This window comes from Microtus ochrogaster, chromosome 7 (assembly GCF_000317375.1).
Source record: "Microtus ochrogaster isolate Prairie Vole_2 chromosome 7, MicOch1.0, whole genome shotgun sequence".
In the NCBI taxonomy this organism is placed as follows: Eukaryota; Metazoa; Chordata; class Mammalia; order Rodentia; family Cricetidae; genus Microtus; species Microtus ochrogaster.
This window is the reverse complement of record NC_022014.1, coordinates 26,600,239-26,623,123: the sequence shown is the minus strand read 5'-3', so window position 1 is coordinate 26,623,123 and position 22,885 is coordinate 26,600,239. Positions and strand designations below refer to the sequence as shown.

The window sequence follows — 22,885 nt, the reverse complement described above, 5'->3', positions numbered from 1 at the left end:
TTATATTATAAATGTGTTCTTTTTATTAGAGTGGAGATTAAAGTATAGTCTCAAAACTCAAAAAAAAAAAATTTAAGTACAGTACTGTGCTTTCCCGGGAAGGAGGGCACCTGGGTTCCAAGCTGCCTCCATTCTCCATTACAGAGAGTATTTTTATTAAGTCTGAGCCAAGAAATATGGGGTCTTAACAATTCCTCCATTTTTAAAGAGCAAGCCTTAGGGGTGTGTCCTGAGATGGAAACTCCCCTCAGCGTCTTTGTCCCTAGGTCCCTTCCTATAATAAATAGGTGTATGTTGAAGCCTTTCACAACTTTCCTTGAGGGTCAGCTTCAAGCACTCTAATTTTGATGACAGTGTTATGGCTGAAGGGAGGGTCACAGTAACTCTTTGGAACACCTCCTGACAGCCCAGGATCACAGGATCACATTGTGACCTTGATGATACTGAAGTTACCAGGAGTCGCTACGCCCAGGTTGGGCTGGGCTGTTCTGTTCCAGGCCCCTTTGGCAGCCAGTTAGCACTGGCTTCTGTTAACTAAAGGTTTTGTGATTACTGAACCAAATCGTGCAATGTACGGCAGGTTAACAGCCTCTCTGGGCTCTCAAACCTTAAGGCTGATGTTGAGGCAGCAACCGAGGCCTGCTGGGGACGTATTTCCTGATTTAATCACCATGGGGATCTGTGACAGGTTTGTCCACTGTGACAGGTTTGTGTAAGCAGCTCCTAACGGGACCACAGAGAGCTGGATTCTTTCCTCGGTGTGACACATACCTGTGAAACGTGACGTAAGGGAGGAAGGGCTTCTGCTGGCCCCCAGTTTGAAGGGCAGAATAGTTACCTTGCCTTTGTGACTGGATTTAGAGTCACCTAGCAAATGAACCTTGGGCTTTGTGAGGGTGTTTCTAGAGGACTGACTGAGGCGGAAGATGTGACCAGCAGCTCATGCCCCTGCCACCATCCTTCCCCACTCTGATGGACTGTGCCCTCAAACTGTGAGCCCAAATTCTCCTTTCTTCTTTTAAATTGTCAAGTATTTTGTCACATGGAGAAAGTAACTCATACAAAGGAACATTAATCTGTCATGGTGGGGAGAGACGGCGGTGACCACGCAACAAAGAGCCAAGAACAGAAAGTGGTCAGACAGGAAGCAGGGCTGGCCTATGCCCTTCAAGACTCACCCCTCATTGACCTGTTTCCTCTAGGCAGGCACCACTCCCTGAAGGTGTCACAAGTTCCTAAAACAATTTGATAGCTGGGGGACGAGTATTCAAACACAAACAGTCTGCAGCAGACACCGTCACATTCAAAGGGGAAGACAACTGGGTGGTGGTGGTGGCTCACACTTTTAATCCCAGCATCAGGGAGGCAGAGGCAGGCAGAGAACTCCAAAACTACACAGAGAAACCCTGTTTCAAGAAACAAAATAACAAACACAATAAAAGGGTAGTACATGTTCTTGGAGGACCTCGTTCTTGGGGAACTGGGGTGTCAATTTGTTTATACTTCTAAGGTGTGGTAATTCAAGCTGGTTCAGAACAAACCAATTCTTCTTTCTGAATTGTCATTGTTTTTAATGTCAGTAGTAAACATTATGATTTCTTGTTTATTTTTTCTCTTTTAAACATACTAAGGATGGAACCTAGGGCCTTGTGTATGCTAAGCACACAAGGTGTACTACTGAGCTATTTGCCCAGCCCTAAACAGTTTGTATTTGTGAATGTATCACTTGTCACGGAGATATACTATTTTGTGATTGTGTGTGTGTATGTGTGTGTGTAATAGAGACCAACCCCAAAGCCTCAAACATTCTAGGCAAGTGCCATACCACTATCTATCCCTCCCCAAACTCCTTTTATCATCTTTAATCATTTAATTAACGATGCCTTGCTTCTTCCTGCAGGTGGAGAAGAGAAAACAAACACAAGAAACCAGCAACTGTTCTGTATCCACTTGATTCCATTATGCCATATAATAATTGGACATGGATTGCCTTTAACAGAATTTGGTTTCTTTGAGCTCCAAAGATTCAAAGACATGAGGTTAGCTAGTCTTGTCAGCCAACTCCCTGGGACTGTGGATCCCTCTTTGAGAGCAAACATATCCTGACATGACAGGGATTTCGCATGCAACTTCTAGGAACACCTGGACCCTAAGTCCCCTGGGAGCCCCAATGTAACCAAGTCAGGCAGGAAACAGCTTCCGGGAGACTGAGATGACCCGGATCTGAGTGCAGATCCCCCAGCACTGCAGCAATAGCAGAGGACTCACACCTTGGGTCACGTGGTCTGGGAACTTGTGCAGGTTATTCAGTCCCTTGGACGTCAGTTTTGCCATTTAAGGATAGGGTGACAAGGTCTCCTTGTAGTGCCCGTCACCTTGGGCTTATGTCAGTGTTTGCCATCACTGTTTTCTGCAGAGTTAGCCATGGCCACTCCCAACACTTGCCCCAAAGTTTCTCGGCTGAGCAGCCAGCACCCTGCACCACCCACCCACCCCCACCCAGTTCCTCACAGACCTTGTTTTCAGTCACCACAAACTGGAGCCCAAGCAGGGTGCAGGTGCAGGGGCTGCTTCTTCAGGATGCAGACTCAAGTTTAACACCACCGGGAGGATGGGACCAGACAGAGGCAGAGAGGAGGAGTGTGGTGGCAAAGGTTGAGAAAGGGGTGGGGACCCAGATGCAAAGAAACCAGTCAGAGAGGGAGGGGGAGGGAGGGAGGAAGGAGCCAATGTACAGCCCAGAGGAGACCTGCCCGGTCACCCCCACCCTGGAGGCCACAGTAACAGTAGCTCAGGGACAGCACAGATTGGGGGGCATGGCAGGGCATGCTGCAGAGCGGCCTTCTGGGAGTGTCCAGCTGCAGGGACCTGGGAACCACCCCAAGCGGTGAATTGTGAAAGTCCCCTCCTCCCTGCCGCTGTGAGCCAGACTGAGGAAACACTTTCAGTTTTGTTTCCTTGTGTGCAGAAGAGGAAACTTCACAGGAATCCTCCCGGAGGAGGAGCGGACCATGGAGGCTGACTCCCAGGTGTGCCAGAACTGGTAAGGAAACACTTTCTCCAGGGCAGGCCAGGGAGAGGGGCAGAGCGCAGAAAGCTGTTTCTGAAGTGAAGGGGATGAGGGGCACACCAGACAGAAAGCCAGAGGGACTGGGACCCCTGGGGTGAGGAGCCCAAAACTAGATCTCTGCATAGAGCGGTCAGTGGTACCTCAGTGTCACTACATGCCCTCAGCACGGGTGTTTCAGGCTGGCAGGTCAGCCATGAAGTTAAGTAGCCAGGGACTTGTCCCTAACAGGGTATTCATACCTGTTGGAGCTTAGATCCCAGTGTGGGGGCCCTGGCAGCATCTGTGAGAGGGACCTTGAAAGGAACTTTGGGGTTATTCCCTCCATCCACCCGACAAAGGAGAACATGCAGGACAGAGCAGAGAGTAATAACCACACCTCCACGTACAGGGAGCCTGTCTCCCAGCAGAACCCTCCTGTTGCAGTAACTGGGTTAAGCCTCCCCAGGATCTCCAGACTCTGGGAGAAGTGCTGAGTGTGTAGGCAGGCAGAACAGAGAGGGCCAGCCGAGCAAGGGAATGTCACCCTGTGCAGCCGTGGGGACAGCTTGATCAGGCTGACAGCAGTGAGGTTTTCCAGTCCCTCTGTGGCCATGACCCAAGTGCTCAGGCCCTGGGGCACCTGCCTGGCCTTTTAGGGATGTAGTTCCAGTTTCCTTTCTCCTCAGCTGCTCAGGTAAGTGGGTGAAAGATTCAGCATTTCTGGTGATTAACTTATCAGAGAACACCCTGCTCTGGCAGACTCTCTGGGGTCTCAGCCCCTGTCTGGGTAGATTCAGGAGAGCCCAGGGACAGGAGACAGCTGAGGGGACTTTCGCTCATAAAGGGCTGGGAAACCTTTTGAGATTCTAAAAGTTGTCCACTGGCGTAGGAAGTGCTAGCACCGCAGGGCTGCCATGCCGACTGTTGTGTTAGTTATTTTGTTGCCATGGTGGCTTTACTGAGAGATAACTGGAAACCAATAAGCTGTGCCTTCCTCCCTCCCCAGCTCTGTGGAGGTGGGGGAGTACTGGACACTGAGCCTAGGGTATTGCAGAGCAGCCAGTCACTCTCCCGAGTTATAACTCCACAGCTCTATTTTTACTTTACATTTTAAGGGTCTCACTAAGTTGTCCAGGCTGATCTTGAACACACTCTATAGCTTAGGTAGGCCTGGAACTAGCCATCCTCCTGTCTCAGTCTCATGAACAGCTGGTAGTGCAAACCTGTGTCAACAGGCCCAATTGACTTGTCCATGTTTAAAGTAGACACTTTGACGTACGTTACTTATCTGTGAAAGCATCCCACAACCTAGGAAATAAACCTATCAGCACTCTCGAAAGTTTTCCTGCTGCCCTGTTGCCCTGGTAACACCTTCCTACCACTCTTTTCCCACCCACTCTCCTGGGCAGCGCGGTACTTCGTAGACTGCCCTCACACTGATTTTATGACGGCGAATTGTTCTGCTTTTTCAGCAGCACAAGCAAAGCAGGAGGGCATCGCCGGTGTCACTGCTGCAGGCCTGGGAAGAGCGTGCCCTAGGTATGCAGCAAGGCCTCCTGCTTTCTGCTAAGACAGTGAGCCTTTCTTTCTCCCCCACTTTATCCTGAAGCAAAAGAAATGTGGCCTCTGCCCACTGCACCCTCCACGGGGCCCACTGCCTGAGCTTCCTGGTCATTTGCCCAGAATGTGAGGAACCCGTCCCACGGTCAAAGATGAAGGAGCATGTGGACACTGTGCACCAACAGGTGAGCAGGTGGCAATCAGGACAGAGTTTTGGGGGTCAGTAGCTGGAATCCAGTCCTCCCTGGCCCTGTGGGTAACTCATTTAGCCCCACCAGTTTGGGGAAAGGTTTTTTGTTTTTTGTTTTTTTGTTTTTTGTTTTTTGTTTTTGTGTGTGTGTGTGTGTGTGTGTGTGTGTGTGTATGTGTGTGTGTGTGTGTGTGTGTGTGTGTGTGTGTGTGTGCGCTACATTGAAGCTGTGCTGTTTTTCCCTTTCTACTTCTCTGCTGCCGGACTATGGGTCTGGCAAGGCGAGGGATCCGTTTTTAAAAAAAGCTAAACATTCTTTAAAAACTTGTAAGGAGGCCGGGCGGTGGTGGCGTACGCCTTTAATCCCAGCACTCGGGAGGCAGAGGCAGGTGGATGTCTGTGAGTTCGAGGCCAGCCTGGTCTACAAGAGCTAGTTCCGGGACAGACATCAAAGCTACAGAGAAACCCTGTCTTGAAAAACCAAAAAAGAAAAAAAGAAAAAAGAAACTTGTAAGGAGGAGGCAGATGGCCCCACCCCAGTTTTCTTCCCTGCCTTTCTGAGTCAGTCTCTCTTGCACTTTATCTTCCTGAGGATCAAGCTCAGGAATTTAGATTCAAACTGATCCTACAAACACCTTTGAGCTCTAGACTAGGTGCTGGAGGAACACTGAGGTCGCCATTCCGGGTCTCCCACCTCTAGGATCTTTTTGACTCAAATGGGAAGCATGGTTAGCCCGACTGTGTAAGGAGAGGCCAGGAGCTTGGACTGGAACCCACATCTCTGTGTTCACGTGTTTGTATCCTAGGTAGGGTTACTGCTTTGATAAAACTCCATGATCAAAGCAACTTGGGGAGGAAAAGGTTTATTTGGCTTAAGGAAATCAGGACAGGAACTCAAGCGTGGCAGGAGCCTGGAGGAGGTGAAGCAAAGACCATGGAGGGATGCCATTTATGGTCTTGCTTCCCATGACTTGCTCAGCCTGCTTTCTTCTAGAACTCTGGGCCACCAGCTCAAGGATAGCACCACCCACAATGGCAGGGACACTCCCCCCATCAATCACTGAAAGAATGTCCAACAGCCAGATCTTTTGGAAGCATTTTCTCAGTTGAGACCGCCTCCTTTCAGATAACTCTATCGTGCATCAAGTTGGCATAAAACAGCCAGCACAGTTTGGGTGGCCCGTCTTATGTCACCAGCACGTGCAAGCCCTCCCCTGCTGAAGTTGATTTTTTTCCTCTATGGGCAAGCAGGCTAACCAGAGAGAAAGAGGCAGAGAGGGGAGGAGAGACCAGTCATAAAGATTCCCCTACCCCTGATTACTGCCTCTCCCACCTGAGCAGCCAGAACTGTGGAGATCATTCCACCCCAGAGATTCAAATTCCTCCACCCAACATACATGCTTGATGTGGAGATCTCCACGATCCATGCGTGTGTTGCTTAACTTTTGTCCACTTGACACGGGTTCTGGTCTCGTGGGAAGACAGAACCTCAGTTGAAGAATTCCATCATATTGATCTGTGGGTGTGTCGACGAGCATTTTCCTAATGATTGATATGAGAGATCTCAGCCTACTGTGGGCAGTACCACTCCTTGGCAAGAGGTTCTGGGTTGTAAAGAGAGCAAATCAGAGCAAGCCTCCATGGTCTCTGCTTCGATTCCTGCCTCCAGGTTCTTTCTTTGAGTTCCTGCCCCAGCTTCCCTGGATGATAGGTTGTGATGTGGAAGCATAAGATGAAATGACCCCTTTTCTCTCTAAGTTGCTTTCTCAGAGCAACAGAAAGCAAACTAGAGACTTCACGATCCCCAAGGACAACCTCTGCCTCTGACCCTTGCCAGCACTTTCTCTGATTGACTTCAGTTTCCTAGGGAGTTGGGCCCATGTCCTCCATCTTTCCACAGGCCAAGAAAATCCAGCAACACCCTGGCCAGTGCAAGTTCTGTGACCTGGCAGTGCACTTCAACAAGCTGGATGTCCACGAGTTCCACTGTGGCAGCCGGACGGAGCACTGTCCACACTGCAACCAGCCCATCGTTCTCCGAGTGCTGGCCCAGCACAAAGCTGTGTGTCTGAGTGCAAAGGCCAAGCCTGAGGAAGGTGAGTATCGGGGAGAAGCTGGAGAGGGAAGGGATAGTTTCCAGGGCCAGACACTCTCCTGGGCAGGATGCAATGACAGGGACCCTTAACAGCACAGGAGAGAAGAGAATCCATTCTGTATGTTTCCATTAAACTGGAGTAGCCTTCTTGTGTCTGCACACAATGACTTATCCTGGGAAAACTAGAGGCAAGGGGTGGGGTGTAAGAGCCACAGAGAAGAGGGAGAGAAATCCATGGGGAATTCTAAATATACAGGGCTTTCTTTACATGCCAAAGACAATCTTAGTCTGGTAAGGGCTACCCAAATCATCCTATAGATGAAAAACACACAAAGAGATCGGGGGAAAAAAATAAAACTGGACTTTTCCACGTCCAGCACCAAGTCTGGCTCCTCCTTTTCCACCAGAGTGTATTGCCTATTTTTACCATTATGTGATTTTTTTTAAAAAAAAAATGGTAAGAAGCAGCTTAAGGGAGAAAGGGTTTACTGAGGCTTACAGTTTGAGAAATAACAGTCTTGTTAAGACATGGCAGCAGGAGCGGGAGGCACGGCACTCGTCACTCTGAACCCACAGTGGGAAACAGAAGGGAACAAAGACTTGGAGATGGGCTAAGAAACCTCAAGGCCTGCACCCAGCACCCCACTTCTTCCAGTGAGACTCTACCCATAAAGGTGCCACAACTTGCCAAAACAGCATTAGTAGCTAAGAACCAAACGTTCCAGTTCATGAGCTAACCAAGGGCTCTTCATCAGTGTCACTGTGATAAAAATGGCTGTCCAGCCAGTCCTCTCCCATGTGGGCACTGAGGGGTAAGGAACTCAAGACCAGGCTAGTCTAGGCATGGCTAACGCTCATGAACACAGGCCATGGGAGCATCCAGGGGAGAGGTGGGCCCGCCGTGGTCAAGAACAGTTATTTGTGGTGTTTCTGTGTTCACTCAGGGAAGGGAAATGTATCTCCTGGAAGAACCCAGTGTGATTCCTGCAAACAGATGATTCCAGAAAATAAGTATGTCTCCCATATGGTGAGTAGCAGTTGTCCAGCAGCCAGTGCATACTCCAGAAAGCAAGGTGTGCAAAGCAGTTCCTGGTTTGCGAGGCTCAGTTATCAAAGGGTCTAACGTCTGTGGTTTCACTTAGTTTTGTTTCGCCATGTCCCAAGGTTCTCTTTAGGCAAGTTTAGCAGACATAGTTGGTTTTTATTTGTGCCTATCCCGTCAAGCAGCAGCCCTGACAACTCCTGATGGCCTTGGTCACCTCCGACAGTCACCAACCTTCAGGGCCTAGACTCTGCAATGAGGTCCTCTATGGGCCCTGAACTTTTAGACTTTCTGCCCATGTGTTATTTAGCCATGAACTCCCCAATGTGACTAAAGGGGCCTTCCCATCTTTCCATAATTTCTGACAGCATACTGAGTATAAAAAGGGGACTCCAAAGATGTCCGATGGTGCAGCTGATTGGCTGGTTGCTTTTACCGAAGAGTACTGCCTGATTTAGCCCTCCATAACCTTAAATGCCTTTTAGTGCGTTGTTGAGCCAAGCTACCTCTTGTCTTATAGAGCCACCCCACAGCTTCTCTCCCAGGCACTCATCTCCTCCCTCCTACCCCTCCCGCCCCCGGAACAGAGAGGAAATTCTCTTTCTTAAGAAAAACAGAGCCGGGCGGTGGTGGCGCACGCCTTTAATCCCAGCACTTGGGAGGCAGAGGCAGGCGGATCTCTGTGAGTTTGAGACCAGCCTGGTCTACAAGAGCTAGTTCCAGGACAGGCTCCAAAACCACAGAGAAACCCTGTCTCGAAAAACCAAAAAAAAAAAAAAAAAAAAAAAAAAAAAAGAAAAACAGAAAAATAGAATACCCCAGCACTCGGGAGGCAGAGGCAGGCAGAGCTCTGAGTTCCAGGCCAGCCTGGTCTACATGGTGAGTTTCAGGACAGCCAGGGCTACATATTGAGACACTGTCTAAAAAAACAAAACCACTATGAAACAGCAGAACTAGGGAACCTTAGAGATGAGCCTAGTTCTCTTATTGCAGCAGCTGAGACCTGCCATTCCTGGCAGTGCCATGCAGGGAAGGGGCTTTTCCTTCCCACTCCTCATCTTTCACAGCTGGGATTTTCCTCCCTCCCAAGCCCCTGGTTAGACCAAGATTAACCACACGTCTCTGGCAGTGTCTTGGTCCATTTGTACTGCTGTAACAAAAGACCACAGACTAGGTAATTTCTACATGGCAGAAATGTATTCCTCAGTGTTCTGAAGCCTTAAAATCCAAGATCAGAGTGTAGGTATTTGGCATCCAGGGAGGGCCTTGCTGCTGCCTTGAATGCAGAGGCAGAAGAGCAAGTTAGCAGTTAGCTAGGCTGTTTGAAGCCTCTTTTACAGTCCCATTCATGTGGGAGGGGGCTTTATGACCTTCACCTCCTGAAAGTGCAGCCCCCCTATGACCATATGTGTAACATTTGGATTTTAATTTATTTTTTAGGGACCAGGGAAGACAAGGTTTCTCAACATAGCTCTGGCTGTCCAGAAACTCAGTATGTAGACTAGGCTAGCTTTGACTTCACAGAAATCTGCCTGCCTCTATCTCCCGAGTGCTGGGAATAACAGCATGTGCCATCATGACGAATTTCTAAATACGTGTGTGTGTGTGTATGTGTGTGTGTGTGTGTGTGCCTGCTTGTCTGTATGTGTACAATATATACCATATGCGTGCAGTGTGTGTGGAGGCCAGAAGGTATCGTATCCCTAAAACTGAAGTTAGAGATGATTCTGAGCTGCCTGACGTGAGGACTGAGAACCAACCATCCTGCGTTCTCTACGAGAGCAGCCAGTCCCCTTTGTGTCTGAGCCATTTCTCCAGTCCTCCAAGCCTGGATTCTAGAGGGACACGTTCAGACCTCCATCTTTGCAACCTGAGTCTTCTTTCTTTTAACAAAGTCAGCTATAACATTGAATGTCTGCCTTGTATTATTCAGCATGAAATCTTTTTACATTTACTGATGTGTGTGTGTGCCTGCGTGCATGCATGCATGTGTGCATGTGTGCATGCATGTGTGTGTTTGCCGAGTGAAGGTCTTGTGGAGAGAGGTTCCTTTGCTCTGCTACGTGAGCTCCAGGAATCAGACTCAGGTCTTCCAGCTCGACGGCAAGCACTGTTACTCACAGGGCCACGTTACTGCCCCTTCTCCGGCATTTCTAAGTGTTTATAGGGAGAACCTCTCAGGTTATCTCAGCAGTATTGTCCAACTAGTTATTACAGGTGAGGTCACTTTTTATAGCTCACACATCACTCACATTTGCAGAAACAATGCCCAGCCTCAAAGACTGTGACATATCTTCAGGATGGAAAGCCAAAAATCCTTCCTCTGCCCCTTACGAGTCAGGTGACTGGAAATCAAGCATCCTCAGCGAAGAAAGATGTTCGCCCAAAGACAAAAACTAGAAACAGTGCAAGAAAGCAAGAAACAAAGGACCAAAATGGCACCGTGGATCTGCCTTTGAAGTCTGCAGTGCAGCAGAGGGCTGCTCTTCCTACGGGCGATGAAGCAGCAGCCTATGACATCCTACGGAGGTGCCCTCAGTGTGGCATCTTACTGCCCTTGCCCATCCTAAATCCGCACCAGGTACCTTGCTCTCCCCTCAACCCTGCGGCCTCTCACCTGGCCTCTTACCCAGCCTGGGGGGAGGGTGATGGGGGACGTGGAGGGGTGGAGGGTGGATCGATGATGTATGGGTGTGGTGGCCGGACAGCTCCTCCCATGCTTCCACCTGCTTCTGCGTGCCCAGCCACATTCTCTCCAGCCCTTGCTACCTGGTAGCACTTCCCAGTCACTGGGTCACCTTTGAGGGTACAACTAGATCTCTCCTCTCTATGTCAGCAACTGTATCAGTCCCAGCCACAGGGCAACACCCCAAGGCCTGGAGTGAATGAGCCAAGCTGAGGGCTGTCAGTGAGCTCTTTCCAGGTGGAGAAAGGCAGCTTAGGCCCCAGAGCAGAAGAGTCTGGCTCCAGATGTGAAGGCAGCTGGTGGCTTGCCTCCAGCACACCCAGGTTTATAGCAGGCTCCCTCATCCTGAGTTCCCCACCCAAGACCATCATCTTTTTAAAGAAAGCTTTGTTCTTTCAATTTTATTGTTATTAGGAGGAGGGCCACACTAGTAAGCGTGCAGAGGTCAGAGGACAACTCTATGGGGTCAGTTCTTATCTCCTGCACCTCTAAGAGTTCCAGGCGTGGCTAGGTTTGTATAGCAAGCGTTTCCACCCACTGAGCCACCTTCTGGGCCCCCAAGGCTATTTCTTGTAACAATGCGAGTTGCCATTAGAAGTAGGTCAACCATCGTGTATGTTACAATTGTTACAATATGTAACAAGTGTTGCAGTGCTCGGCCATGGCTGACCTTCCTTATAGGCAGTACAGGCTGCTTTACCCTTATTCTACAGATGAGGAAACTGGGGGGGATGCAAAACCCCTTGGGGGACTTCACAATGTAAGGCTCCACAGTGCACGCTCTTAAGTTCTTGGCTAGAGACTCGGTTGTTTGCCACTTTAAAAAGCACAAATATTAAACCCTAGCACGTAGGAGGCAGAGGCAGGTGGATTTCTGTGAGTTCCATGCCATCCTGCTCTACATAGAGAATTCTTAGATAGCCAGGACTACATAAAGAGAACCTGTCTTTTAGAAAGCCTGAATTTTGTTATAATAGACATTATTTGGTAGTGTCAACCAAAAGCTAGTTTTCTTTTTTTTTTAACATTTATTTATTTATTGTGTATACAATATTCTGTCTGTGTGTATGCCTGCAGGCCAGAAGAGGGCACCAGACCTTTACAGATGGTTGTGAGCCACCGTGTGGTTGCTGGGAATTGAACTCAGAACCTTTGGAAGAGCAGGCAATGCTCTTAACCTCAGTGTCTTCGTTTGCTGTCACAAAACACTATGACCAAAATCAGTTTGGAGAGGGAAGGGGTTATTTCACCTTACTGCTTATAGTCCATCATCCAGGGAGGTCGGGGCAGGAGCTTGAAGGTTGGAATGGATGCAGAGGCCATGAAGGAATGCTGCTTGCTGGCTTGCTCCCTCAAAGCTTGTTCAGCCTCCTTTCTTAAAGCGCCCATGACCACCAACCCAGGGGTGGCACTACCCAAAATGATGAACCTCCCACTGCAATTATTAATCAAGAAAATAGCCCACAGACTTGTTATAGGCCAATGTGATGGTGGCATTTTATCAATCGAGGTCTCACTTTCCAGATGACCCTAGGCTGTGTCAAGTTAACAAAAAACTAACCAGCAGTCAGTCAGGGTTAGTGGTGAATTCCTGTAATCGTAGCACTGAGGGAAGCTGAGACCATTACTGCTGAGGCGGTAGCTCGATGGTTAAAGAGCTTGCAGGGCAAACATGAGGATGTGAGTTCAAATCTGCAGAATCTATGCAAAGGCCAGGCACAGTGACTCATGCCTGAAGCCTCTGTGCCAGGGGAACAGAGACAGGTGGGTCCCAGGCACTCACTGGCCAGACAGTCTAGCTGAAATTGTGACTTTGAGGTTCAGTGAGAGACCCTGGCCCAAAAAAAAAGCAGAGGCACAATCAAGAAGATACCAAAGACCCTCACACACATATCTGCACATACATGCAAATGCCACACACAGTTTTTTAATAAAGGAAGGCTGAGACAGAGGGACCCTGAGTCTGAGGATAGCCCAGGCTACATGGTGAGTTCAAGGTCAACTAAGATATATAGTGAGATCCTATGTTGATGATGATGATAGATAGATAGATAGATAGATAGATAGATAGATAGATAGATAGATAATAGACAGATAGATGGGGGAGAGCGGAATAGGTATACAGTTCAGTGATAAAACGTTTGTCCACCATGCTTAAGGCCTTGGGTTTATTCCTCAGCATCACACATACACACACAAGCTAAATCTCCCCACCTGCTCCATGTCCCCAGTCACATTGCTGAGGAAGCAATTTCAGCAGCTGCAGGTGTCCTTTCAAAGCCTTATCTTCTCTACCGTGTGCCACAGGGTTGAATTGTCTGTCGACCGTGTATTATCTTAGTATATTTATTACTCTGCCGTTTGCTTTTATTACTTTATAAGATGAGCAGTCCTTCAGAAAGGGTTTTTTTTCTAATTTATTTATGCATGTGTAAGTTTTATTAAAATGAACTAATTTCATCTGTAGTAGGGTTTTTCCTTCCATACTTTTCTCCATCCTTGCCGGACATAGCAAGTAGAAATACGTTATGCCCAATCAAATTTGAATTTCAAAGGAATAAAATTTTAATTTAAGCATGTTCTGAGAAATTGTAAGAAATCAACCATTATGGTCCATTTTTAGTATGAAAAATGCATTTCAGAATGAAAACGCATTTAGAGCTCACCACGGAGTTGCGAGCAAGCAGGAGGCGCCGTGCCTTCTCTGGCCAGCAGCTGACACCCATGTTCCTGGGTGTTCCTTATTTATGTGTTTAAGTTACCTGCTACCTGACTGAGCCCCCATAGTAGACAGAAGCAGATCTCAATCACCACCCCTGGGGTTGGGGAGCTACCCTGGAAAATCTAACTGAAGAATCAACCTGTGGGAAAGGTGGGCAGGAATTTTGCACACCTGGGAACTATAAAAGCCACCACTCTGCACCAAAGAGACCGCTAGCTGTTTTCACCTTTTCTCTCAAGACTTTGCAGAGCCCTAAAACTGCTCCAACTGCTTCTGTTTCAGTACTTTCCTGTCCTGTCCTCCCTCCCCCCCATAAGATGACTCTTATGGAGGGAGCATCATTGTCTCTCACACAGCAACCGAAAGTTAATGTGTATGTTACTCAAAAGCCCTGTGATATACCCATATGCAAACATGAGTATTTGGGAGTGTTGCTATACACCTTCTTCTATACCTCAGTACTAGGACTTGGTGCTAAACAAGAAAACAATGTGGCTCACTGATTTCAGTGGTTACACAGAAACCCTACATGTACCTCTTCCTGTTCGTCCATGATGCCCGCTCCTTCATTAACCACTACCCCAAGTCTTTTCGATGCAGTCTCGTCCCGGTCTCAGTCATGCAAGCTTTAGAACAAGGGACAGGAACATCCAGAGACCAGCAGCATTTGAGAGACTAAGAAGTAGCTGGTGGCGTGCAGGTTTTGATAGCCCCAGCGGGCGGGGAGAAACATCAGAAAAGCCAGTCCATACTCAGCAACTTGTCTCCCACTTGAAACTTTTTAACATCTATTTTCATTTCTTTAGGAGAAGTGCCTGAGGTTAGCTCAGCGAAAGAAAAACAATTGAGGAGGAGCAGCTAGCTCTGGAGGAAAGAGGCCCTATGACTCAGAAGATTTCCAGTTTCCCCTGGCTTCCCTGCTTCCTTGCGTGATGGTCACAACTTTGTTTTCTTTACCAATCTCTGTAATTGATTTTTTTTTCCTTTAATTTTTGACAGTTTCATATGTTTACAAAGGTCTTGTAAGCATACTTATCCCACTGCCTTCCCTCATCCCCACCCCACTCCTGTGAACCCTCTTCTTCCCAGCAGCTCCCTTTCTACTGCATGCGTGCCTGTTTGTATGTGTGCATGCACATGCTAGCACACACATGCATATGCAGGTCTTACGCAGGTCACCACAGCTGACGTGTGCCCATGTTTGCAACAGCCATGGCCATGCTAGATTCAGAAGAACACATTTTATAGCGTTCTACCTAGTCCCTAATTCCCAGGCTCTCATAAGCTTTCTGCCCCATCTTCCACAATGTCCCCCGGGCCTTGGAGGGGTGATGGTGTCTCATTCTAGTTCAGGGCAGGGTATGCAATGTCACTCTCAGCACTTTGGGTGGCCTTTATTTAGGAAAAGAGACAGGCTTTAATGATTGGGCTTCAGAAAATTTCTGGGACATGATCACTCATGTTTGGCTCCAAAATAAACTATTTCTTCATCTCCTTAGAAGTGAGCGGTGTGTCTTTCACTTTGGGGGGGGGGGACAAAGTGAAGGGGGGTGGTAGGATGGGGAGGGGGACAAAGTGAAGGGGGGTGGTAGGGTGGGGAGGGAGGTGTGCAGGTGAAGCCTTTAGCAGTAAAATAAGGGATAAGTGAAAGCTTCACTGGGGACAGACAGAATAGTCAACTTGCAGCCCGGAGCTTCAGCAAAAAGGTTACTCACCAAGCAAGGTGGGTGGGGTTAGGTGTGCACCACCTTGGGGAAGATGGGAAACGGAACTAAGCTGAGGCTTTGTTAGGTTCAAGTCAGATCTGCTTGCTGACTCAATTTGAAGCCCACCTTTTGGGGGTGAGGGGTTACCTCATCTGAGGATAGGAGAGTGGAGGCTAACGTGGGGGTAGGAGGAATCCTCATCTGAGGACAGGAATGGAAGCCCAAAGCTTCCGGAGGGAAACTGGGGAGAACGACCCTGAGCAACAAGTTGGGACAGACCTCTTCACTGATGCTAGAAGAGATAAGAGCAGGGCACCTGGCGAGCCCCGCAAGATGCGCCTCCTCCCTCCAGTTTCCTGCCTTCGCCTAGCGCTTTCCAGATGGGTCTGCGTTGCGCCCTCACCGCCCTCTTCCCTCGTCAGCAGTGGCTCTGGCAACTCCGAGTTTGAGACCCAGAGATTGGCAGGCTCTAGCAGAGCCAGTGGGTGGCGGCGCGTCACAAAGGCGGCTATGGGTTTGGCCGCAGCGAGCGCAGGGTGCCGCCCGGGTTGCTCTCGGAGTCGGCGTGGGAGCAGCAGCGCCGGCGGAGGGGCAGAGGCGCTCGGCGTCCCTGCAGCCCGAGCGGGGCGCAGCGAGCCGGTAACGGGCGGCGCGAGGCACCCACGCACCCGGCGGGCAGCTGTGGTGCCACGCAGCCGCGAGGCCCGCGTGGGAGGGGCGCCGGGTGATGGGACAGCGTTAAGTTTACCTCGCTGGTTGGCAGCTATGTCATATTATGGTGGACCAAGCCCAGGTTTGGGAATTCTAGCGTAGGTTCGAATCCCACACCCATACATTTAGAATGCCCTCTCACTAGGAACCTTTATTAACCTCCCAAAGCCCTCTGATTCTCTATGTGCAAAATGCGCGTGTTCCCTGTCTTCATTGAGGAAATGCAGAAGTACCTTGACCCCAACTTACAGAGCTTCCGGCACTTTCTACCTCCTAGGTGTATTCCCTGCATCAGTTCATTTAAATTTCCCAAAACTGGGAGAAAGGAATGACTATTAACAGACTAGACACTGAGGCACAAAGAAATTTACTAAGATCACAGTAGCAATTGACAGGCCACTAGGTCCCATTATCTCCTGCCAGTGGAAGAATCATTATTTGGGGAATCCTTGCAAAGAAAAAAAAAAGTCTAACTCAGGAACAGAAAATGGCTCAGTGAGTAAAGCGCTGGCGTACAGGTGTGGGGACATGAGTTCAAATCCATTTCCAAGACCCATATAAACTTGTAGTTCTAATCCAGGCTATCTAAAAAGTGTAAACAGAAGAAAGCCCACAAAAGACCCTGTTTTAAACACAGTGGAAGGTGAAAACTCTGTATCCAGAGGCTGTCCTTTGGCCTCCACACATACAACACAGCACATGTACACACACACACACACACACACACACCGTCTGGGAAGCACTATGTGCCCCGTTTATGCAGTGCTGGGGATCAAGCCCTGAACTTTGAGTGAGCTAGTCAAGCACTCTAAGACCAAGCAACACCCCATCTTTGGGTTTGTTTTTTTGTTTTTATCTTTCCATATTACTTTTTGACCAGTTTGTTCACAAGCAAAGTTTTGGGTCACTGTTGTTGTTGTTGTTAAATAGAATTTACAAGTTCAATTGTTACCCAGTATGCATTGCACGTGTTCACACTTCTGTGGCTTCACACACACTGTTTCCTCTGCCTGTAACACAATCAGCTTCTCCTCTGCTGCCAGGCCAGCCTAATCTGCCTTGCAAATTTATCCATCCTTCAAAGCTTGACTCCAGCGCCACTTCCTCGGAGCAGCCCTCCTTACAGGGAAACTAGTCACTTAATTTGTGCTATCCCCACCCCTGGCTTCTCTTGCTGGGCTAACACTCACTGGCTGTTTCTTTTTAATGGGATCAGGGTCTTGCTACATAGCCCAGGGTGACTGGGACTCACTGTGTAGCCCAGGCTAGCCTTGAGTTTTTGTTCCTTCTGCCTTAGCCTCCTGAGTTCTGGGATTACAGGAGAATGCCACCACAGGCAGCTTCTCGCTGTGCTGAAGTTGGGTGCTGGCCTGTGACCCTGGATGAATTATATGCAGTCTCCACAGGTGTGGGGCTTGTCCTGGATTCACCAATGAACCACCTACATCTGGCACAGTGCCTGATCCAGAACAGTCCAAGTGCAGAGAAAGTTTGTTCACGCGAGTTTGAGCTCTGCTTGGCAGGTAACAGTCTTCCTTTTTTACCCCTCACAGTAAACACGTGACTGCATTTCCGTCCCCGCTTTGGGAAGCCCTGCTCACCACACTACTACCCTGTACATCTGGGTTCTTAGATGGACAAAGAAGGTGAAGAAATCCAACCCCAAGAGCAGAGCTGCTGGGCCACTCTGCCAGATGTGTGCCTGCGACGTATCTTCTGGTGGCTGGGAGACAGGGACAGGTCCAGAGCTGCCCTGGTCTGCAGAAAGTGGAACCAGATAATGTACTCAGCTGACCTCTGGCGGTACAGGACCATCACATTCAGCGGGAGGCCATCTAGAGTACACGCATCCCAGTTTGAGTCAGCGCTCTGGTATGTTAAGAAATTCGGCCGCTACCTGGAACACTTGGAAATCAAGTTCCTGAATCCTTACAATGCCGTCTTGACCAAGAAATTCCAGGTCACCATGCGAGGCCTCCTGTCATGCCTCGGCAAGAGTAACAACCGTCTGAAGTCACTCTCTATCCAGCACCTGGAGCTGGACCGAATGGTTTGGAGAAACAGCATCAGAGGCTCGCTCATCAAGAGCCTGAGTTTTTTCTTAAAGAAAATGGGCAAACACCTGGACCATCTTAGCCTGAAAGGAGCCCGGCTGACAGTGGAGCAAGGCTGCCACATCCTCAACTCCCTGAGCTACCTTCGGAATGAGAACTTGGCCTCGGAGCTCAACATCGAGGACTTCTTCAGCCATCACCTGGCCGTCTATGGCAGCTCCCAGTTCAACAAGGCCATGGCCACGTTCTGCAACCTGACTTTCCTAACCCTCAACTACAACTGTATCTCCGATGAGCTGCTCGAGACCCTGAGTGAGAACAACGCTGGCACCCTCCGGACCATGAACATCAAATGCCACGTTCACGACCCCCATGGCCAGGTCGTCTGGGGCATGTCCTGGGCCAAACTAGCCAGGGAGGCCAGCAACCTGAAGGTGAACTTCTTCTTTGAGCGAGTCATGAAGTATGAGCGCCTGGCCCGGATCTTGCTGCAGGAGATTCCAGTCAGGAGCATCAGCCTAAGAAGCTGCTATTTCAGTGACCCAGACTGGTCCATGCGGCCCACTCTGACGGATCTCCTACCTGCCTTCCGGAACACACTGCAGGTAATTGGGGCTTGTGAGGAGCTACTGTTCACAGGAAAGCCTGCTCCCTGTTCTTGGCTAGGCTTCTTTTTTTCTTCTTTTTCTTTTTTTAATTAGGATTTTTTTATAATTTATTTTTAATTTTAAGCACATTTGTATGAGAGTGTTAGATTCCTGATCCAAACTGAGTTACAGACAGTTGCGAGCTGCCATGTGGGTGCTGGGAGTGTTTGAACCTGGGACCTCTGGAAGTGCTCTTAACCGTTGAGCCATCTCTCCAGCCTCTAATTAGGATTTTTTAATATAATCTTTTTTCATTTTACATAGCTATTCCTGTTCCCACTACATGCTCACTTGGTTCTTTATCAAAGTTCTACATGTTCCCAAGCACACTCTCAGGCCTCCCACGCATCTCCTTGCAAGACCGCTATTCACTGCCTACACGCGGGACTTGGGGAACTTCCTGGCTGGCTGTCCACCAAAAAGAGCTCCTTTCCCCTATTGTCGAGCTGTGAAGCCTGAGCCAGGGGGTGTCTTGCTGGCAACAGGCAGCCTCTTCCCACTGGCTCACAGCAGCAGTAGACAGGTGGCCCCTTGGTTCCTGGGGTCGGCAATAAGCGGGGATGAAAAGAACCAAACTTGACAGGTCACTGGAGACCTCTGGGCAGTGCCGGCACCTCTGACGCCTTCTCCCCACCGTCTCCCTCCCATGCTTGTCTAGAAGCTAACATTCGAGTTCAACAACAACCATGAGTCACTAGACGAGCAGCTGCACCTCCTCATCCTGGCCTGTCGAAAACTGTTTTACTTCAAAATCTGGGCTTTCCTGGACGTTACGTTTGTGGAGCGGATCCTGAAGAGCCAGGAGGAGAGGCAGTGCTCCCTGCGTACACTAAAGGTAAGGACCCTCAGCTGCTCGCATGGGGTGAAGCGGGGACACCTAGACTTGGCACGTCTGCTCTGATGAAGGGTGGAAATTGGGACAGGAAACACATATGAGACAGACACTGTCCCCTGCATCTGTCCACGGGAGATGACCAGCCCCACAGGCAGGATCTGGAAGTCTTTTACACTCTGTCTCCCAGGGGTTCTACATCCATGAAGCCTGCCAACTTTATTTTTACTGAAGATGTACATTTTTTTTATTATTCCCTAAGCATAACATCCACATTATAGTAAGAATTATAAGCAACTCAAAGATAATTTGCATGCATTGTTTTATTTTCCATAAGGGACTTAAGCATCCATGCATGCATCGTGGATTCTAAAGGAGATCCTGGAATCAATCCCTCATGGGTACCAAGGGAAACTGTGCTTGGGGTTTTTCTGATTCAACCATTAATTGTGTGTGTAGATGCATTTGGATGGCTGTCAGATCTTAAGTGATGTAGTCATCGTATGTGTGTGTGTGTGCGTGTGTGCGTGTGTGTGTGTGTGCGTGTATGTGTGTGTCTGGTGTTTCTTTATCGGCACAGGTGAGAATTTATACAAACCGATATGAGACGAATGAAGAGGACAGGACCCTGCGGGAAATTTACAGGAAATACAGAAAGCTGATCGATTCAGAACTTAACTATTTTGTCATCGCCTACCCCATGATGTAAAGAGTGCTTTCCAGAGGAAGACATCTAGACGCACTTTAACCTGAAAACGCGGTTCTCAGGGAATTACATTTGGGACTCCCATGCCCTCATCCCTTTTTCTTCTCTCCTTCTTTGTCAGTTCCACACCCTCATGAACAGCCTGGCAAAGGCTGGACCTGCTGGTGATGGCAAGGCCCCAAGCGTCTTTAAAGTGCTATCTTTACCACCAATCCCGGCTGATTGCTTTTTGTCATTTGGTGTAGTTTTTGGTTTGGTTTGATTTGGTTGGTTTTAGACATTTCCACTTGGCCACAGTTTTCTGCTAAGGGAGTCTGACTCCTGCTTTCCGGAGTAGGTGTGGCCAGACAGTGGACCAACCTTCTTCCAGCCGACTTTACCCATTTGGAAATACTTTGTAGCCAGGCAGTGGTGATGCATGCCTTTAATCTTAACACTTGGCAGAGGCAGGTGAATTTCTGAGTTCAAGGCCAGCCTGGTCTACACAGTGAGTCCCAGGACAGCCAGGGCTACACAGAGAAACCCTGGAAAAACAAAACCAACAACAAGAAGAAATGCTTTGTATCCTGACTGACCTTCATGTCAGAGCCTCCCGACCTTGAGGTTGTCTGGGCCTGACCACACACAAATAGAACCCACCAGTCCATGGATGATGCAGGCCTATTCCTCCTTAAGACAGAACTACTCACGGAAGGAAGGAACTCAGATGCCGGCTTATCAGCCCTGTGAAAGAATCCTGCCTCGCCTGGACCTATGTCTCCTTTTAGTTGCAAAGACAGACTAGAAGTGGCAGTTACACCCATGTTCATAATGAATCTGCAATGTAGTGTGCCCTGATGCTATGTTAAGTTGAGGGGAAAACACCAATCTCTACATTTAGAATTATATCTATCATATAAAACACATCTAAAGACATTTTTAAAATCTGTAAGAGTTGTAATAAAGACTGATTGGGAGTAGAATTTTGTTGGGTATTTTTTGTCTGTTTTGTTTCCTTTTATTTTTCAACTTTTCTACAATGATGATGTCATTTTTGGCTTTTGTTTTTGTTCGTTTGTTTTCGTTTTACAAGACAGGGTTTCTCTGCAGCTTTGGAGCCTATCCTGGAACTAGCTCTTATAGACCAGACTGGCCATGAACTACAGAGATCCACCTGCCTCTGCCCCCCACCACCCCCACCCCCAGTGCTGGGATTAAAGGCGTGTGCCATTTTTGGTAGCTAAGAACATGATCTAATATGCCTCTGATCATTAGTGACCCCAGTGACCTAAATACCTCCCACTAAACTCTGCCTCTTCAGGTTTCGAACATGCCCAGAGCCCAGAGATGGCGGAGGCAGATCCCACAGTTGACTGCCTAGGCCAACGGTGGTGTATACTCACAGGTCTCCCTGAGCGAAATGCCTGCTTCCCATTGCACACAGAGGCACTAGGGGACTCAGTTCTGACCAGCACAATCCTCCTCAGCATCAGGGGAGGAACTGCACTGGTAGAAGGCATGCACAGGCCGCAGTCAAGTGCGCCACAATTTGAGGTGATCCGAAAGCCTACAAATGCAGCCAGCTCACAGAACTGAGTTGCTGGTTTCGCTTAACGTGTGGTGTGTGGTGTCTTCTGCATCGGGAAAGCTAAGTCACTGATAAAGACCTGCTTTGCACTCACCTGGGACTGTGGTTACCCACCCCCTTCACTTAAGGCAGAGTTAAATTTAGGGAGTGTGAGTCATCTTAGGAAACAGACTCCCCAGGATTAGGGCTTTGAAGTATTGGTCACTCCCTGGGATTAAGGTATTAGACTATCAGGTCGGATCTGGAAACTTTACACTCAGACTCTAACTCTGACACCTCAGCCACAATGAGCTAATTGCCGACCATGCCACAGTTTTTCCACCCACAGCACCCTTGCTACTAAATTCCACTATGGTTCTAAAAGGCCAGCAGCCTACTTGAGTATGAATCCTATGTTTGGTACCCTCCTAGGCCTCAGTTTTCCCACCTATAAAATGGAGATCACAGATTGCACTGCCACACATAGCAAGTACCCCACGGGTGTTAGTGGCTGCATTATCAACAATACACGTGTAAGCCTATCCAAAGCCCAACTTGGCTTGGATTTGAGATCATAAAATATTTCCTAGGGACCCAAATAGACCCAGTTTTTGCTGTTCTAAAAACAGCATCAGCCTCTTTTACCCCTTCGACTTTGCGTATGCTATACCACTATGTCGGATGTCCCTTCCATTTCTACCAAGTTGCAGCTATTATTGAGATCACACTCGAGTGGCCTCAGCCCTACCCCACGCTCCCAGCCTGCTCCTCTAGTCAGGCAGCCATGGCCTGTGACAGTTCTTTGTGTGAGAGACATGAAAACTCCCTGGAAGTCAGTGATTGGGAGGAGGAGGTACAGGGATGCCCAACATGAGGTGATGGGGGGGGGGATCTCAGAATGCCTGCAGAAGAAGAGGAGGTGCTCCAGAGGTGGGGCAGTGAGTCTGGCTCTTGTCACTTTGTCTTGGTACACTGGCCGCCACGTTTTCTCTCTCGTTTCCGGTTCACATAGCAGAGAACAGCTGCCATCCACGAGAGCAGCCAGACGGAAAGGTGGCTTTCTCTCCCAAGCCCAAATTCCTCAGAAGAGGGACTTCTTGACCCAGTTTTCCATTAGCAGCCACTCCTGGCCCAGTCAACTGTGGTGGGAAGCAAACAGGAGAGGCCTGGGGGCTGCTGGGTCAGTGTGGAGGAGGAGGGAACACCCCACCGAAGAGAATAAGCAAGATGACACCCTGCTGCTCTCCTGGGGCCCTGCAATGTCCCCACACTGTCTGGTCTCAGCAGGGCCATTCCCACATATCGGTTAAAGGAGCAAATGATAGAAACTTCTAGAAGC

The 22,885-nt window shown here is 48.9% G+C and overlaps 2 protein-coding genes across 5 annotated transcripts; both read left to right on the top strand.

Annotated features, from left to right (window-relative positions):
• The first annotated feature begins 2,955 nt into the window (after window positions 1-2,955).
• On the top strand, window positions 2,956-14,839 carry Xaf1 (XIAP associated factor 1). Of its 4 annotated transcripts, none has more exons than XM_026780111.1 (6): window positions 2,956-3,043; window positions 4,659-4,794; window positions 6,700-6,895; window positions 7,839-7,921; window positions 10,278-10,517; window positions 14,151-14,839. In XM_026780111.1, exons 1-6 carry the CDS (start codon window positions 3,012-3,014, stop codon window positions 14,190-14,192), a joined length of 729 nt encoding a protein of 242 aa, XP_026635912.1. In that variant the 5' UTR covers window positions 2,956-3,011; the 3' UTR covers window positions 14,193-14,839. The 4 variants fall into 4 exon arrangements, with proteins under 4 accessions (XP_026635912.1, XP_005349687.1, XP_026635914.1 ...); XM_005349630.3 differs by having other exon boundaries at window positions 10,197-10,517; XM_026780113.1 differs by having other exon boundaries at window positions 2,980-3,029; window positions 10,197-10,517.
• A 2,555-nt stretch (window positions 14,840-17,394) lies between these two features.
• On the top strand, window positions 17,395-20,830 carry Fbxo39 (F-box protein 39). The gene is made up of 3 exons (XM_026780929.1): window positions 17,395-18,420; window positions 19,121-19,297; window positions 19,875-20,830. The coding sequence occupies exons 1-3, from the start codon at window positions 17,395-17,397 to the stop codon at window positions 20,001-20,003; spliced, it is 1,332 nt and encodes a 443-aa protein (XP_026636730.1). The 3' UTR covers window positions 20,004-20,830.
• The last annotated feature ends 2,055 nt before the right edge of the window (window positions 20,831-22,885 follow it).